This window comes from Micrasema longulum, unplaced genomic scaffold (genome assembly GCF_059751315.1).
Source record: "Micrasema longulum isolate JH-2025_06_02 unplaced genomic scaffold, ASM5975131v1 h1tg000576l, whole genome shotgun sequence".
NCBI lineage: Eukaryota > Metazoa > Arthropoda > Insecta > Trichoptera > Brachycentridae > Micrasema > Micrasema longulum.
The window spans coordinates 198,337-217,087 of record NW_028277772.1 but is presented as its reverse complement, the minus strand read 5'-3'; the positions used below and the strand labels follow the sequence as shown (position 1 = coordinate 217,087).

Sequence of the window (18,751 nt, the reverse complement as noted above, 5' to 3'; positions counted from 1 at the left end):
CTCCGAGTCTGTTCAAAACTCCAGCTCAAGTACTTGAGCTGCGAGCTGAACTGTAGCTTAAAAAATAATCTTTAGTTACCCATGCCTACTCTGGGGTTGTGAAAATCATTAATTTTTCAGGTTCTCTGTATTTGCATGACATTACAATCAATATTTTGTGCAAACAGTTTTTGTTATAGGCATAAAAAATAATCCAGATTAGTATTGCAAGATTTAATTCCCTATTCTATCTGAATCAAATATACAGGTGTGTTCAGAAAATAAAAGGAATTTTCATTTTAAAAATACATAAATTATTAATCTGTCTACATTAATGTTGTCGCCTTTGTTCTTTCAATACATGAATTGCTTCACGCAAACGGTGTTGAACTTGTAGGTAGTACTTCTTATTGACCGTTTGACCTCGTGGCAAGAATTCATGATGCACTATGCCATTAAAATAGAAGAACACAGTGAGCATCACCTTTACGTTCAACCGCACATGTCGAGCCTTTTTCGGTCTTGGCGATCCAAAATGCCTCCACTGGGACGATTCAGCCTTAGTTTCGACGGCATATCCATAAACCCATGTTTCGTCACATGTTATAACACGTTTCAGTAATTCTGCATCGTCATTGACTTCATTTAGTGACACCTGAGCAACTTCCATTCGCCGCTGTTTTTGTTCTAAACTCGACAATTTTGGAACAAATTTTACTGCCACGCATTTCATACCCAAAATATTAAAAAAAAAATCAGGACATATACCAACATCATCAGCGACTACTCTGATTGTGATTCAGCGATCGCTCATAACGATTTCATTCACGTTTTCATCAGTTGTTGGTGTGCTTGGGGCGTCCGGGCCGTTTGTCTATATATAGTTGGATAATTTATATAGCGCCATTTTTGTGAAAATCACCTCAAGGGCGCTTGTCATCTTCAACATCTTCACGGCCATCTTGGAATCGCTTATACCACTCGTAAACTCTTGTTTTACTCATAGCAGACTCACCATAGGCCTTTGTTAACATTTCACACACTTAGTTACACTTTATTTCATTTTTTAAATAAAATTTTATACAAATTCTTTGATTCATTTTTTTTAACAAATGAATATTGCCGAGCTCATAAAGACATGTCTAACCTTAGCGATTGCCACAGACAAAGTAAACAATGAATAAAGCTGAAAATTTTAGTATACTTCAGGAGCATGTATACCAATATAATAAAAACATTGACTATCGGACTCTTCCGAACCCGCAAAATAAAAAAAATCCTATTTTCTGAACACACCTCGTGATTTTGCTGATAAATAATAATTTTATTTCCATTCTCTTTGTCTTATTTTGCTTCTATACTGTTTTTGATATTTTTATGTTCCATCATTGCCAGTGTGGCAGCAACCATTGTGTGTATCGTTACATACTATTGTACGCTGACACAATGTGATTAATAAATATCAAACTTGTTTTCCAAACACCACTTAGTATGGTATTTTGGAATATTCTGGTAAACGTATAATCTTCTCAAAAATGTACAATTTTAAATTACAAGAATTCAAAAACATTTAAGTTACTTATTAATTTTAATAATGTAAATTATGTATATAAATTAGGTAAATATGTTTAGTATACTAACTTATGTTTTCATTTATTAATTATTATTAAAAAATATGTTTTCATTTATTGAACACATCATATCAATAATTATTTAAATTCTCAAAGATACCTTCCACGACATTTGGAAATTAAGTATTAAACAAATGAATTCCGCAATATGATTTTGTAATTATGTCTAAGCTATTAAAAATCTTGTTTTGAACAATTATTTTTTCATTTAATTTTTTCAATAAGTCTTACTATTTGCTTTCTTATGCTTTACCCAAATACTTCAATTTTGCTACAAGTTGTAAATAACTCACTATTAGAAGATGGGAATCAATTGGTGTAGAATGGGATTCGAACCTCGGATCTCTGATCTGTGAGTCCGCAATACTAGCTACGGGACCACAACCGGATTCGTTTTATTTATTAAACTCCTTGCACAATTTATACGTATATCAACGGGCTTATTTCCATTAAGAAATATCTCCCTACCAAGCAAAAACAGACTATTCTGGGTTGTTTATGGTTTGTGCCAATTGTAAATCCGTTTGGAAATTACGGTTCCCTGAGTCTTCAACTATTATTACAGTTGGTGGGCGGTGGTATGCCCCAGCAACAGCAACAGCAGCAGCAGCAGCAACAGCAACAGCAGGGGGGCGGAGGAGTGGGGGTGGCACCGCCCCAGGGGGGTGCGGCGGGGACTGGTGGCGGAGGGGGCGGTGGCAGCGGGGGACCCTCCCCCGCCTCGGCGCCTCCTTTACCCATGGCCCAGCTGCAGCAGCTGCCACACAACCAACAACAGATAAGGTACCCCATTTACTTACAGACTATTTATTTATTTTGAAAAATTTTCAACAGTTTTACATATTTATAGTTAACATTAAGAAATATTCTATTGACTAATGTAGGCTTCCACAAATTGTAGAAAGTAAGTAAAGGAGTATAATGCAAATTCATTTTAACATATTGTTGCCTCGATTAGAATATAACATAAGTATTTTTTTTTCTGTATTTGATGATGATTTAATATATTTCGCTGTTCAAAATAGTATCCATCTCTGTCATTTGAATGAAGAAATTGTTAACAGAAAAGAGATAAAACACATTTTAAGAATAACGCGTATTTCAAAAAAGATGTATATTCCTTGGAATAAGTCAGTAGAGCTGTAGTTTAGTCAGTCAGTCGTTCCCTTTCTGCACCTAATGGTGCATAGGGCACTGCATTGGTACACCAATTGCAGCGTATCTTGATCATTTTTGTTACATGAAGATAAGATGATCAGTTTTACGCTCCAGGTACCAGTCCAGGCACTAAGAAATATTCTAGTGTGAAAACACCCTTTTAAATAAATATTTCATATCAACCATGTCAGGAATCGAACCCGAGACCTCTTTCATGGTAGGCAAATGCGCTGACTATAACGCCACAAGGCCGACTAGTTACGCCATAAAAACAAAATATTTGGTTAAAAAAAAAAACACTAAAGTTTCATACAGAATGACTGATTTATGATGTTTTTATTGTCTCCTGCGAAGTTATCATTTAGTCATTTACGTTGTATTCAAATTAAGGAGACGTGACAGGGTATGATGATTACTAACAGGTGTATAGTTATTCCAACAGTGGCAACGACTGGGGTGGGGGCCGTGTGCAGGTTATACAGCAACCTCCCACGTACCTTCACCAGGTGTACAACACTAACGGGCAACTTCTCGTGCCTTCCAACATTGCGCTGCATCCCGGAATCAACCCCCAGCAGATACAGGTACTGTACTCAGATTACACGGGCGTCTTACAATATTAATCGGTTCGAGAACTCAATGCTATTACTAGGTAACTTAAATATCAGCATTTTTGAGTTAACCGCTAAAAACACAACTTTATATCCTCCATAAATGCTATAAGTTAGTGGTTAACTCTATCTATTAACATTTTATTTTTTTAATCGCTGAGCTTCCTCATTTGTTTTATTTAAGCATTCTCGGTACATGTAGTATATAACAGTGCAAATGGTGATTTTATTTACTGGTAAACTATAAAAAAATATCATATATTTGTACCTACATAGGAGGTACATAATATAATGCAAGTAATATATACTATAAATTGATATTTTTCTGTGGTTCTGTGTGATATAACAACTTTCATCCATGAAATCAACTCAAACTATGTAACTTTGTGATATGTTATATTATGTAGATATATTATCCATTACTTTAATATATAATTCACTAAAAAATAAATAAAAAATACCACTATGAATTCAGTCGATATTAGGTATTCAATTGAAATGTCAACTGGCCGCATTTTTCTAGTAATTAATAGTGCTAAAAATGGCCGCATGGAGCGCTATATGTCCTGCAATATGACGCATGAAAGTAATTATGGTCTTATGTAAAAAAAAACATCTTAATGAAAAGTAGTCCTTAAGAAACAATGTTTGAAATACTGTTTTCCAAATCAAGAATCTTCAAATAATTTGTGTAATCTGCAAGTTTAATCTAAGAGTAAAAACCCGCACTGGGGTTAATACATTCAAAATATAGTATACTTTTATGTATGAAAAAATAAGCTGGAATAATCGGCTAGTTTCTTGGCTCACCGTAGGCGCGCTTTATTCAAATTTATATTTATATTAGGATAAAAATACGAACGGTGGAAATGAAATTTATTTATAAATTATAAATATTATAAATATTTAAAATATTTAACTAACTAACTAACTAACCATCACGCCATTTCCCCAGAGGGGTAGGCAGAGAGGATAGAACGCCACACCACTCTGTCCTGGCACACTTCCTTTGCTTCCTTCACATTCATACATCTTCTCATGCACGCACGTCGATTATTCCGACTTTTCACATGACCACTTTCAAGAATTTGTTGTACTTGATCATGCCATGTCTTTCTCGGCCTTCCTCGACTTCTACAACCAGACACATTCGCATCATAAATCTTTTTAGCCGTTCTTTCATCATTCATTCGCTCCACATGACCGAACCATCGCAAAAGACCTTTCTTAATTTTGTCGATAATGCTTAACTCAGCCTTGCATTCTGCTCTAATTTCGACATTAGGGCACCTATCATACATTGTTTTTCCGCACATTCGCCTGAGGGATCGCATTTCAACAGCATTCAGTCTACTTTCGTCCCTTTTTTCCAACTCCATGCTTCGCTTCCATACATTAGGGTTGGTACCAGAACTCCATTATGAACTGCTAATTTAGCCTCTTGCGATAGACACTTATTTGCTACGACAGACTTTAAGGCACCATTAACTCTGTTACCGGCACTAACCCTCCTTTCAATATCCTTGTCCATATTTCCATCTCTAGTAAACATACTACCCAGATATACAAATTCTTCGACCTGTTTCAAACTATCTCCATTTACTACAATCTTACATTCAGTCATAGTTACATTTCTTTCAAAGACCATGACGTTCGACTTTTGCACATTCATTAGCAAATCACTCTCCTTGCACACTTCGTAAACCTTTGTAACCAAGGATTGCAGTTTATTTATAAATTATAAATATTATAAATATTTAAAATATTTATAAATTATAAATTTCAAATAAATGTTAACTATTTATTTGTTTTTCTGTAAATAAAGTTACAGTTAAACATTATTATGGTTAGTCAAATATAATGATAAGCTGCGCATAATCGCTTCTATACACGGTTCGCCCCTGGTATATAGCATCAAAAATAAATGTAATAAAAAATCTATTCAATTATTATGTTTGTAATTAGTTACCATGGCCCCGATTACAATAGGAAGTTAAAATTTATCTTCAATTTTATCTACAAAGTAAAATTAAGTTTTCTGTATGAAAAGCAGAATATGCATACAATTTTTTCTTCTAAACATATTCTATTATAGGTTACGGGCGAAGATACTTTAAATTTTCATGCAGATATACTAATTTTCGTAGACAAATATCGGTTTTTTATTTATAGACAGTAGAAGATAACTCTGTTAACTTCCCATTGTAATTGGGGTCCAGGCACAAAATTGTAATGACTTACTACTCTTCAAAGCCTGACATTGTTATTCTCATTAAAGAATTGCACCGTATCGGCGTGGGATTGTTTAGCATTCAAAGCAGATAAAATTATCTTGATAATTGGTCTGTGGCATTTACTAATAATGATTTTACATTGTCTCAAAGGTTATAGCGGCCGGGAAGGCATTTCAAGGGGGTCAGTTAGCGCCACACATGCTCACCACGGCTCAGGGAAAACAAGTATTGCAAGCTTCACAACCTGGTAGGTTTTATTATTTTTTCTGACTGATAAAACCATCAATTGATTGCATCATGTTTCATCCCCGTATTTCTTCTTTGTCACCTCTAATAGATATTTTCAACTCTGTTGTGAATCATCATGTACAGATCGGAATTTACAACATTTAAATTTTTTGACAGATACATATAATAAACTTTGTATTATAGATGAAAAAGAATTCATTTCATGGCTGATTTTAATGTTTCACCTTATATGTACTTTATCATCAACGGCAATTTATCACCACGTAACTCAATTTGTGTCAATTTTAAAGGCAAAATATTTTTTTATGAGTTGTAACATTTAAATCGGGTTCGATTCCCGACACGGTTAAAATGAAATATTTATTTAAAAGGGTGTTTTCACACTAGAATATTTCATAGTTCCTGGACTGGTACCTGAAGCGTAAGATTGATCATCTTACCTTCATGTAACAAAAATGATCAAGATACGCTGCGATTGGTGTACCAATGCAGTGCCCTATGTACCGTTAGGTACGGAAAGGGAATGATGATGACATTTAAATCTTACTTTACAATTGTATATAATGTTTTTTTGTTTTGTTTTGTTTTTACTGGAAATGTTTGAATATATTTACCGCCAAATAACATAACTAGATGACTTCGGTGGTGGTTTTACGTGCGCGGTGATGAATTGCCATCGACGTTATGTTCCATGTTTGACTTTAGCATGTAATTCCCATACTAATCGCAACCATTTTTGCACTGATGACTTTAGATTTAACGAGACAGATGGTACAATGCCCTATTAATTAATCTTAAACAATTTTTTCATCATCACTTTTGAACTGATCATCAAATTATTATTCATCAAACATTTCAACCAACTGTTTTATAAAGTTATGTTTTTACCTAATTATTATAAATCTAGCCGTTCTCTGACCTCTTCAATCCAGAGTCATCCAAACCTTTTCGTCCCCGTTCTTGATCTGAATATATTCTATTTCCTAAGACGTATCTATACAATGTGTAAACATACTTAAGATTCCAAGTTTAAACTACATTTCTACTGATATTTTCAGTGAATTTTTCAGGTCTCACCTTGCAGGATCAAGGTTTTTACACACTATTTATGATGTCATTAATAGTTGTATCGGATGTATTTATTTGAGTTATGTTGTCTTTTGTACCTGTTCGTCGTTGTGATTTTATAAATTTGTACTCAAATACTTCATTATTTGTCTTAAATATTATTTTATTTATTGGCTGTGCGCATTTTTTTCAAAATTTCTATATCTTCGACTAATTATTTATTATTTCTGCTTTGGTTCGGCGTTCACGATATAATTTTTAAGTGTTTAAAAGTAATTTTGTTTAAGACAACTCAATTTATTATTGTTTGGTCAGTATGTTATTTAAAATATAATCTTCAATAAGTTAGCTTATCAACTCGTCAAGGAAGTCAGATTAAAGATGTAAATTTAATTTAATATTTCAAAAAACAAATTTACTGTTATGACCGACATTTCTTGTTTCTATATCTCTCTTCACACCCCTTATTTGATACATTAGTTTGTTTTATAATTTTATATATGTCTTTCAAACAAATCTAAATGTAGTTTTCTGAATGTTTGTAAGAGAAGTGACCCAAATTTATTTCTCTTCGTAATATCATAAACTATTTTTTATTTAGTGATATAACACAAACATCAGCTTTTTGCAAGGAAGTTTCGCGTTCGATTCCCAATAAAACATAAATAATGTGAATTTTCTTAATTCTAGATATTCTGTACACTAATTCACTATTGCGACTTAACTTCATGGCCTGATGTGGCAATAGAAAAAAACTGAACTCGATTATATTCTATTCTATTACATATTTTTAAATTTGGATGAACTCTCTGTATTGCTAACAATCAAATTAATCATTTTGGGCCATTTCTCGTTTGTATCGTTGAGTGAACGGCATGAGCTTAGCATGAGTATGTTTGGCGTGAATGATTATAATATCAATAGATTTTAATATATTCAAATCTAATCTATTATTTATTTTGTTAAATATTGATGTTTTGGATAACTTCAAATAATCAAAAATTATTTCACCCTCTTCCATTAAAAATCTATCTCAATACTTTTCTAAAATGCATACATTCTCGCATTATGTAACTTGTATAATTGAATTCAGAATTGTTGGATATTTTGCAAAATATTGTGATTTTTTGCATTCAAATTTTTAAAAAGGTTTTTTTGTAATTCCTCAAATTAATATTGTTTTGTTTGTTTGTTTTATTTACAGTCAGTCACTTGTAACCCTTTTGGATAAATAATACATAAAAAATATATGCTTTGATTTTTTTGCTATAAAATATGAAATTAAAGGTAAAATATATGTATCTAAAAAATTAAAACATATCTAATAATTTTATTTTATCAGCGTCTTTCCCAGGTTATGCCACAATACCTACCACACAGAATCAGACGTTTGTTTTTTCTCCTTTGAGTGTGATCAGTTCACAACCCAATATCCTACCGGCACACTCCCAAAACAATTCGGGATCACCATCACAATCGAAGCAGGGAGATTTGCATAAGGTAACATTTATATTTTCATATGGTAATTTTTACCTGTAGAAGCAGCAAGTAGAAAAAATAATCGCAAATTCATTTTTCTTTTATCAAGGATCAAATAAGTGTCCATATTACAATATAACTGCTGTTGGTGTACTCGTAATGGTTATTTGTGAAGGAGAAACATACCGGTAATCCCATAAGTACCTGACCTGACGTATAGATGGCGGTTGTTTGGAAAAAAATACTGTGGTCAAAAACACCAACTTTAAAAAGCTCAAGTTCAAAGTTTCAGGACATTACGTTGTTTAGTATTTGATTAACAGCCATCAATAGTAAACGCTCTCGGTGAATTTGTAAACATGGAAAAAAATGTCATCGTTATGTGCTATGATACTTTAATATAAAAGGTCTCAGTCCAACCGATATCAAAGCCTAACTAGATTCTATTCTGGGGGAGTCTTCTCCTTTTTTTACAACAGTAAAATATTGAGTGGCAGAGTGTAAACGAGGCCATACGAGCTGCCAAGATGAATATCACAGTAGCCGACCGAATGAGGCGATCATGCCAGAAATGATAAGGAAAATTCACAAAATGGTGTTGGGCGACCGTCGGACTGAAAGTGCGCGGGCTAGCAGACATGGTAGGAATTTTCAAAAGTTCTATACATTGCATATTGACTTTGGAAATGAGAAAGCCGTGTGCGAGATGGGTTGAATTACCATTGACGCCGATATGTTTATACAATTTTGTAACATACAACATAATATTTGGTTTGGCCTTTGTAATTATGCATTCTTGTTTTCATAGGCCCAGGTAATGGGGGGCCAGAAAGTGGGAATGACCACCACTACAAACAACCAGCAAGCTTCTCACCAACAGGTTCAAGTCTCGCAGCCTAGTGCACAGATACTTAGTCCCTTGCAGGTAAATACTTCTGAATCCTATTTGTTTCTCTCCTTTATCAACTCTACCAATTATTTTATAATTTTATCTACTAATTGAATTATGTTAAGTTTTCCCAGCATCTAATATTTTTAATCCAAAATAGTGGCACCAATTTTAAGTTGAATATGAATTTCACTCTTAGTTTATATCGATCGTCCAGTCAAACGAATGAAAAATAAATATTTTAATATAGTATGCAGTTTTATGCCAAATTTTCTTAATTACGTGTACGAGATACTTACAATACAAAATGCCACAACAAACTTCAAGCGCAAATCAACAATCCATTCTAGATTTAGGGTGGCCATTTAATTTAATTTTTCTAATTTTCTCCAAACTTGTAATTTGGAAATGTCTGATTAATAAACTGGTCTATCTATATGCAATAATAAAAAGGGTGATATTGCCCGCTGTATAAACCTGTGCCCATTTGCAAAACCAGCAAAAAATGTGTAAGTATTTATTAGCTTATAAATGTGTAATGATTTGTCTTTTAGCCTGGAGGACAGACTGTGCAGTTTGCCCCATGGCAGGTTTGGGGGGGGATGCAAGCGTCGCAACTCCTGGCTCCCAACCCAATCTTCATTAGGGGCCCGGGTCAGGGGGACGCCAATGCTCACCCCATGTTCATCCAATCGGCTCAACCCACCCAGCAGACTATGTCACATAACCGTAAGTTTCTCTTTATATTAACCCTTCCCTTACTGTGCTAAAAAAATCCGCGCGTTCCTATGCTGTGTAGTCAATACACATGGATAAATGAGAGATTTAAATTTTGCAAAATGAAATATTCATAGGCAATAATTGCTTCAATCAACTACATATTTGAAGTTCATAGTGACATACACCGCAAGACAAAAAAAATTACGAGTTTACCTGCTACCGCGCCCCTTGACTTTACTGAACCCTTTTTCTAAGAAATCCTTTATCGATACCTCTTTCTTTTGTTTAATAAATTAAGGACACTATGTGTCACCTTTCTACAATATTTACATTTTAAAATGTCTCAACAGTCTTGTTTTACCCGCGTTTGAGTGAACATAACACAACAATCATGGAAAGTGCAAAGCAAATGTCGATTGCGATAAAATCCAAAATAATCACATTGTCGCAAGAAAACATATCTAATTGTGAAATATCTCGTCGAGTTGGGTATTCAGAAGGTGCAGTGAGGTTTTTATTAAAAAAAATCCAAGAAACTGGATCCATAGAACGGAAAAAAGGAAGCGGACGGGGGCGCGTGACATCTGCCCGAGATGATCGCTTAATAAAAAAAATTGTTATGCGCGATCGATTTTTAACGGCACCTGAAATACACGCAGAGGTGCAGTCTACCAGCACATCAACATTTTCAGTAAAAACAGTGTCCAGGCGGCTGTTGGAGCATGGTTTCCAAGCACGGAGTCCCGCAAAGAAACCATTACTCACGGACAAAATGAAGAAGGCTAGACTGGATTGGGCGAAAGAGCACCAGAATTGGACCTTGGAGGATTGGCAAAATGTTGTTTTCTCTGATGAATCAAAATTCAACCTTTTTGGTCCAGACGGCAGAAAGATAGTTCGACGAAAACGTGGGGAAAGATATCATCCGTCGTGCGTCACTCGAACCGTTAAACATTCACCCTACGTGATGATTTGGGGGTGCATGACAGCATACGGTTTAGGACCTCTAAATTTTGTACAGGGTACGATGAATGCCATTCAGTACAAAAAAGTGTTAAAAAAACATATTATTCCAACAATCGAGGACATTACGCAGTATACCGCGGACCCAATTTTTCAGGACGATTCTGCGCCGTGCCATAGAGCCCGCACTGTGAGTACAAATATATATATTTTTAAATGCATTTTGTGACCACATGATAAATAATTTATTGTTTTTTTATAGATCAATGAATTCAAGGAGAAAATTGGCTTAAAATCGTTGACGTGGCCCGGGAATAGCCCTGATTTGAACCCGATAGAAAATTTATGGGCGATTATGAAAAAAAAAGTCGGGAAAAAAAAATCAAAAAACATTGAGGAATTAAAAAAAAACTTAATTCAAGTTTGGGAAGAAGAAATAACATCAGAAATTTTAGATTCGCTTTACGCTTCTCTAAATAATAGAATTTTACATGTTATAAAAAATAAAGGTGAATTCACTAAGTACTAAATATTTTTAAATGTTATAAATATGTTTAAATGTAAAATACTTTAATTTAAAATAAAGCGATAAGAACCTACTTCTTAAATATGAATTAAAAAATAACATGTCTTTTATTATTCCATCACAAACACTCGACCATAAATGAACCGTTATGGGTCTCTAAGGTTCGGGTAATCTGATACCTGATATATAATGGCAATTTCTAAGTACAATTCATGAGTAAGATTTTTTATTTTAACCTTGAAATAACGAGTAGTCATCACATATGTCAAACAATATAAAAAAAACTAATTAAATATCAAGAATAATTCATTATATGTCAATTTTAGTTTTTTTTGAGAACTCGTAAATTTATTTGTCTTGCGGTGTATTTAAAATGTAATCGCTAAAAATATTTTTTTAAATGCATTTGCCAAAGCATCATAGACATAGATAAACAAAAAATAATAATTATGTTCAAAAATGGGAAATCAGGGGTGCAATTAATTTAGTGAACGCGCATTTGCGATCGCAGGCCCTATGGCATGGTATGCTCTCCCAGCAGAAGTGCGAGGCTGTATATTAATTAATTTAGTGAACGCGCATTTGCGATCGCAGGCCCTATGGCATGGAATGCTCTCCCAGCGAGGTGAGAGGTGCGAGGCTGTAAAAGTGAAGTGATGTTTCGGAAAAAACTTAAAACCCAATTGTTCTCTAAATCATTTGAATAAATCCGTAGCATGTGTCAACAAAATAAATTGTTTTGATTAAATTACACATTTAAAAGCTTCAATAAAAAAAAAATGAACTATAGAATCACTATGTAAAGCGCCCTTGAGGTATTATATTACGAAAATGGCGCTATATAAGTTATCCATAATAATAATAATAATTATGAATCTTCTCTATCATATATCTATATCAATTATGATATTTATTTTTTCCATGCGACTAATTTTTGCTTTATATATGGCCACACTGATGATTAAACTTAAAAAAATATGAACACTTGAAATCAAACATGATGATTTTCATTTAGAACATTATTGCAAACTTAGGTATTACCCAAAACACTTAATTAGGTTAAATGTAGGTTGAATTGACCAAACCATATTAGTTTTATTTCCGTTTTTGAGGCAGTTTTATAGGCCATTTGACATTTAATCATTAGTGTGGCCATTATAAGCCGAGAATATCTCATATTAGATACAACCAGCGAATTAGAACATGCTTGGATGATGTACTATGATGTACATGAGCTTAATTCTGCTAGTGTACCTGTTAATATTATGGGCTTTTCCCTCTTAGTCAGTGAGCTGTTGTGTGTTTCAGCCACATTAACCTTACCATGTAGCGTGCAGCCCATGGGGGGGCCCGCTGTGTCAGCCGGGCAGGGGCAGCTCCTGCCCCCCAAGGGGCGCGAGGGGGGCGCGGGAGGTGCAGGGACCCCCAAGGGTGCCGGGGGCACACGCCCCCTGTCCAACATCCTACCCACTACGCAGGGAAGCAGCGTCTCCACCCAGACACAAGCCATGCAGACTGCCGTAATTTGCTAATTTTTCCTAATTTCAAACCTATTTGTACGGAGAATATTTCATCGCCATTCAGGCAAAAGACACTAACCCTGAAAAAGTTAGTTTTTGCAAACGTCATCAAGTTAAATTATTTTTCAGAAAGTTTCGTTAAACCGAATGATTTGTTTTTCACTATGTGCCTTTCAATAAAATCTCAACATGCATAAATCACTAAAGGTAGATAGAATTTATTGTCAATTAATGCAGATTTTTATATTTTTTAAAGTATGACAGTTTTCTTCTTAAAATCAACATTTTGTTTGTGTTTAGGTTTTTCTATTACAAAACTTTTTTTAAAAAAAATTGTTTTTAACCACAAATTAAGATCGTACTCTTAATTTGAGATGTCAATATTATCTATCTGACAGAATAATGTAAACGATGAATGTAAAATGCTTTTGTATCTCAAATCACCTGCTCTTTTTATCAACTGAATTTCTATTCCCTGAAAACTATCAGAAGATCCAAAATTATATTTTTTAAAAATATACAGTACTTCTCTTCCGATTTATAACTATTCCTTTTCTAATCACATCTTCAAACCTAAAATTTTACCCTCCATAGGCATTAAAAATAATTCTAATTCCGTATCTTTATTTTACTCAATCATTAAAGATGAATGGAAACACTGGTCATTGAAATTACATGGATAATTGTACTGGATCTGCATTTCTATTCCATAAAAATGGAAATTATTCCCAGTGCATTACAGTATTTATGTACATAGGAGTGCATAGCCATCAGAGAGGCTCTTAAATATTTTGACACCAACAGCATAAATAAAGCCAAAAAAAAAACAATATTATAAGTTGTAAGTAAAGATTATAAGTTTTTGTTATTATAATTGAAATATATAATATGTAAAGGTGGCTGCTAAGCAGACAAAAGTCCGCGGCAAATCTGCCGTTGTGAGGACAATGGGAGGAGCTGGTGCTGGTGCTCACAAACAAGATGCTGCTAATCAAACTAACAATAAATCGGGAATTCTTCCAAAACAGTAAGTCATTTAATATAATTAAATTATCAAATACAGTTTCACCGAATGACGGGGAAGCTCAGCAAATATTTATATTTACTTTTTTTTGTAATATGGCTTTATAATATTGTACAATTTGGGCATCTAAAAAAAATTAACTACTTTGAAAAGTCACAAGTTCATGTGGACACGTGTTAGCAGTAACCAATCAATTATAGCATTGTTATGTTGTTGTGATAGATTTCAGGTTTCCAGCGGGCCATGTTTTTTTTATGTTTTGCGTATTTTTACATATAGCTGGTACAAATTAGCAAGTATGGGGTTCTTTTTTGAAATGTCAGAAAAACTCACCAACTTAAACTCGTGATATCGCGGGCGGTGTAATTTTGAAGTTTCAGTGGGGATTTTCAAAATTAAATAACTTTAAAAAATCATAGCGATGATAATACGATAAATAAAAATCAATTTTAAAAAGAAGTTTAGTTTAGTATGATAGTCTATAGAATCAAAAAACACTTTTGGTGTACACAAAAAAAAAAAAAAAACTAACTTAAAGAATTTATGCTTAAAAAACGAAATAATTATTAGATGACATTTGCTTATTTTCTTAAATAAAAATATAATTTTTATGTTATTTTCATGTTTTTATTATTTATAGTATGTACATGATGAGTGCCGGGCAAATGGTGCCAGTCCCCGGGCGAGGTACTCCAGACAAGAATCACTTGAACAAAACTCAGCAACAAGTCCAACAGCAGCAACAACAGCAGCAGCAGCAGCAACAGCAGCAGCAACAACAGCAGCAGCAGCAGCAGCAGCAGCAGCAGCAGCAGCAACAACAACAACAGCAACAACAGCAGCAGCAACAGCAGCAGCAGCAGCAAGCCGTACTCATACACCAGCAACAAGCTGTATTGCAACATCAGGTAATATGTTGTTTACTCTCATGCCCAAAGTCCCAGGTTCTAATATCGACAAGGTCGATATGAAGTATTCATTTTAAAATGTGTTTTGACACAATTACTCGATGATTGGAATGAAGTAGTTATAGATTTTGAAAAATATGAACAAAATTGCATTCATAATTCAAAACCTCAAAAATCCTCAAAAATTTAAGTGCCCTTTTGCTTTTATAGCAACGATTTCAGTCTCCGAACTGGATGTGAAGCATACGAGTTATGAGTGATTATCATCTTACTTTTATCTAAGTAATATTGTCAATACAACCGTAATATTATGTCATAAGCCACTAATTCCAAATTTTACAACATTACTTCACGAATAATTATGTTCTTATTGTCCGTTTTGAGAATAAATAAAACATCCCACATAATCCCAGTTATTAATCTCAATTAACAAGCCTGAGTGTTCTGAGCTGTAATTGGGCCTCCTGGCCTGATGTGGTGCAAAAAAAAAAGAATATTTCATTTTAGACATACATTAAATTGTTTTTGTGGCTTATGACATTTTGCAAGACTGGGTAGCCACCGATACACTGAAAAAAATGTTTGTATGGTGGCTTGCAACATATTACGGTTGCATGGATGATATTATAATAGACAAACTGTATTTGGTGTATAATGCTGTTTTCTATGCACCTGTTGACTTGATGTCTCTTAACTTACTCATTTTTATTATAATAGTCTGCAGCAAACACCGTTTTCTGTTTCCGTCTGTAATATTAAATGATCATGTTTCCTACAGCAACAGCAGATGATCCAACAGCAAGCTCAGCAGCAGATAGCTGCCCACTACCAGCAACAGGGCCAGCAGGGACAGTCACAGCACATGCAGACCAAGAACATTATGGGTATTTTATTATTCACTATAGCAATTTATTCAATATTTCTTATATCGCACCTGAGCGATAATAATAGCTTGAGTCCGAAATTCTCAGTTTTAAGTTAAGTATGCAAAAATGTTTCTGAATATATTTTCTATCTTCACAATTAAAGGCATAATTTAATGTCAATGTTATACTATTCAAGTAATAATAGTGACACAATGACCATTATGCTCTTGTTGTCTCTAAAAACATTTAAAACTACATGGCACAAATGAGTGAACTTTTTTTGTGCCTTTTGTACTAAAATAGGCCATGAGGCCGAATTACCGTGTTAAATTGTAATTTCATGCGCACAGAACACCCACCCGAGCTTTAGAAAAATCATGTTAAATTTTTGTTTTAGCAAATGAATATTAGTTTACTGAGTGTGTGTGTAACTGCTGTCTCGTAAAAATGAGTTTTTTTTTTAGTTGTGCCACTGTTATCCCGGGGTGCAATATTATATAAGTTTATTTACCAAAATACAAAAACTTGTAAATTAAATGTATGATTGTGTTAAAGCATAATTTTTGAAAAATGCCTACAAATGATAAAATGCCTGTGTATTAATTGTTTATTAAAAAAAAAAAAAATATATTCAAGCTAACACAGGTATACTTAAAAACTTAGAGTAGGTACATCGGTTTTTTGCAAAAAATAAATACATGCATATATTCCAGTACTAAATCAAATCATACACACATATCATTCATAGTACAATAATCACAACAGGTGCTTATTTGTGTCTTCTAGACCTCCTGCTTTGATTTTTTTTAGTAATTTCAATTCTTTGATAGAATATTGACGGACCTTGGACCAACATGCAAATAATATTTATCTTGTGAGCACCACCCAACCGTGACTATGTAGATCTATTCTGATGAGTTTCGATTATTCTAATTTCATCCTCTGAGTCTAGATCTTTAAAGAAGTGAGGGGCGAGTGCATTTACATATATAGCTAGATCTCGTTCTCGGAGCCTAAGTCCTTGAAGAACCAGACTTAAATGAGAGATAAACACTCATACCCAGCTTCAACCAAGGACTTGAGAATCAGGTTTCATTTGTGACATAGGTGTACTTTTTCTTGCTTTTTATTACAGAAAAATTCCTAAATAATCCATAGCCGATTTCACCGCCTTTAAAAAAACGAAATAGCAAAAATAGGACAGTATGAATAAACAATGCCTTCTAGTACCCACAGAATGTAAGTGGGTGACCGTGAGAATGTAAGACCGGTGAGAATGTAAGTGGTCTGGGGAAGCATGTTACTGGAGCTTCTTACGAGTTGTCATAGGCAGCTCTTTAGCAGTAGGGCAGTGAAGGACTAAAGCCATCCTGCCATAAGCAATTTAGAGACTCTGCAGTACCTACCTGTCTAAATATCATTATTTACTTATGAATTGTAATAAGTGACCCTTAACTTGCTCCACATTTATGAATAAGATAATGTTTTTTTAGGTATGACAATTCCAAACATGCAACAAGGCGGGATGCCCGTGGTATCTATGAACCAGGGAATGCAGATGAGTGCCATGCAACAAAATATTCCCATTGTTCAGCAAATACACCCGGTTAGTAAAACATATTTTTGCTAAGCTGTTAATCATTTTATGTTAGGTACTGAAATATTGTACTAAAATGATTTTTAAAAGTTTTGTTTTTTTTTTATTACTTTGCGTGTGACATCTCAAGTTCTCTTCCCCTTCTTCACAATGAATTCTGCTGATTGGTCAGTTGACATACCGGAAACCTATCACAACTCTCGTATCATTGGTTGATTCGGAAGAAATAGTGACGTCATTCAAAGTAGTTCATTTTTATTAAAATAATTTTTAGAGTTTTTTATCATGCATTTTCAAGAAACTTCGCTGTACAATTTAGTGTTCTAATTTTTATTACGCGTAAGAGTACATTTTTATACCCAATTTCCCATAGAGCTTAACTTCCTCATTGGGATCTTCCTGGATTCATTTATTTTTAGCAAATAATTTATATTAACAATTTGTTTGAAATAACTACAGTATCTCAGTTAGTGCGGACATAAAAGATATTTTTTATATAAAAAAGAAATATTAGCGTTCTTACAATTTACCCAAATATTTCAATTTTGGTGACTATTTTCAACGAGTTGTAAATAACGCACTATTAAAGAATGGAAATCAATTTGGGGCAGAGTGGGATTCAAACCTCGGACCTCTGATCCGTGAGTCTGCAACACTAGCCACAGGACCACAACCCGATTGGTCACTTAAGATACTGTGGTGATTTCAAACATAATAGTTAATAATATATTGTGGGCTCAATGCTATAACTAGATTGTAATTTCAAAATCAGCATTTTTAAGTTATCCACTAAAAACACATCTCTGTATGTTCCTTCATGAATGCTACAAATATACAAGTTGTACATTCAAATCATATTATGATGACTTCACATTTTGTTTATTTATACGCTCTACAGGTTTTTACATTTATTAGCAATACATTCAAGTGTAACACGAGTATATAAATTAAGTTAAAAGTAAGAATAACGTGAGAAAGACTAAAAGAAACAATAATAAGTTAAAAATAAGGAAATACACCGGCATATATATTATTATAGAGATACATAAAAAAATAAAGAAACATTTAGTAAATAAAGAATAATATTATTAAGTTTTACATAAATTAATTTATAGCCATATTGAGCCCATAATATGATTTAAAATTGATAATCACAAAGTTAGTTCATTGTATTGATTGAGTCCATTGCGGGTGAATTAAAATGTCATATTAAAGGTGGAATAAGCTCATTATATTACATATCTGCAGTCAATATAATTCAAAAACCTTTTATTTTCTGGTTCTTTATGTACAAAACATCCATGTTGAGTAAAAAGTAATAGGTAAAAA

At 33.7% G+C, this 18,751-nt stretch overlaps 1 protein-coding gene across 6 annotated transcripts in view; it reads left to right on the top strand.

Moving 5' to 3' along the window:
- Positions 1 to 18,751, top strand: part of LOC148280477 (uncharacterized) — a 35,585-nt gene that overhangs the window by 3,848 nt on the left and 12,986 nt on the right. For 3 of the 6 annotated variants that reach the window (XM_088228312.1, XM_088228308.1, XM_088228313.1), the window contains exons 4-15: positions 2,176 to 2,393; positions 3,199 to 3,352; positions 5,764 to 5,860; positions 6,921 to 6,953; positions 8,273 to 8,430; positions 9,218 to 9,334; positions 9,853 to 10,027; positions 12,816 to 13,027; positions 13,924 to 14,054; positions 14,692 to 14,959; positions 15,738 to 15,843; positions 17,319 to 17,431. In XM_088228312.1, the coding sequence (XP_088084438.1) occupies positions 2,176 to 2,393; positions 3,199 to 3,352; positions 5,764 to 5,860; positions 6,921 to 6,953; positions 8,273 to 8,430; positions 9,218 to 9,334; positions 9,853 to 10,027; positions 12,816 to 13,027; positions 13,924 to 14,054; positions 14,692 to 14,959; positions 15,738 to 15,843; positions 17,319 to 17,431 (1,782 nt within the window). The remainder of the gene's footprint in view (positions 1 to 2,175; positions 2,394 to 3,198; positions 3,353 to 5,763; positions 5,861 to 6,920; positions 6,954 to 8,272; positions 8,431 to 9,217; positions 9,335 to 9,852; positions 10,028 to 12,815; positions 13,028 to 13,923; positions 14,055 to 14,691; positions 14,960 to 15,737; positions 15,844 to 17,318; positions 17,432 to 18,751) is intronic. The other 3 variants (XM_088228309.1, XM_088228311.1, XM_088228310.1) reach the window with 3 other exon arrangements.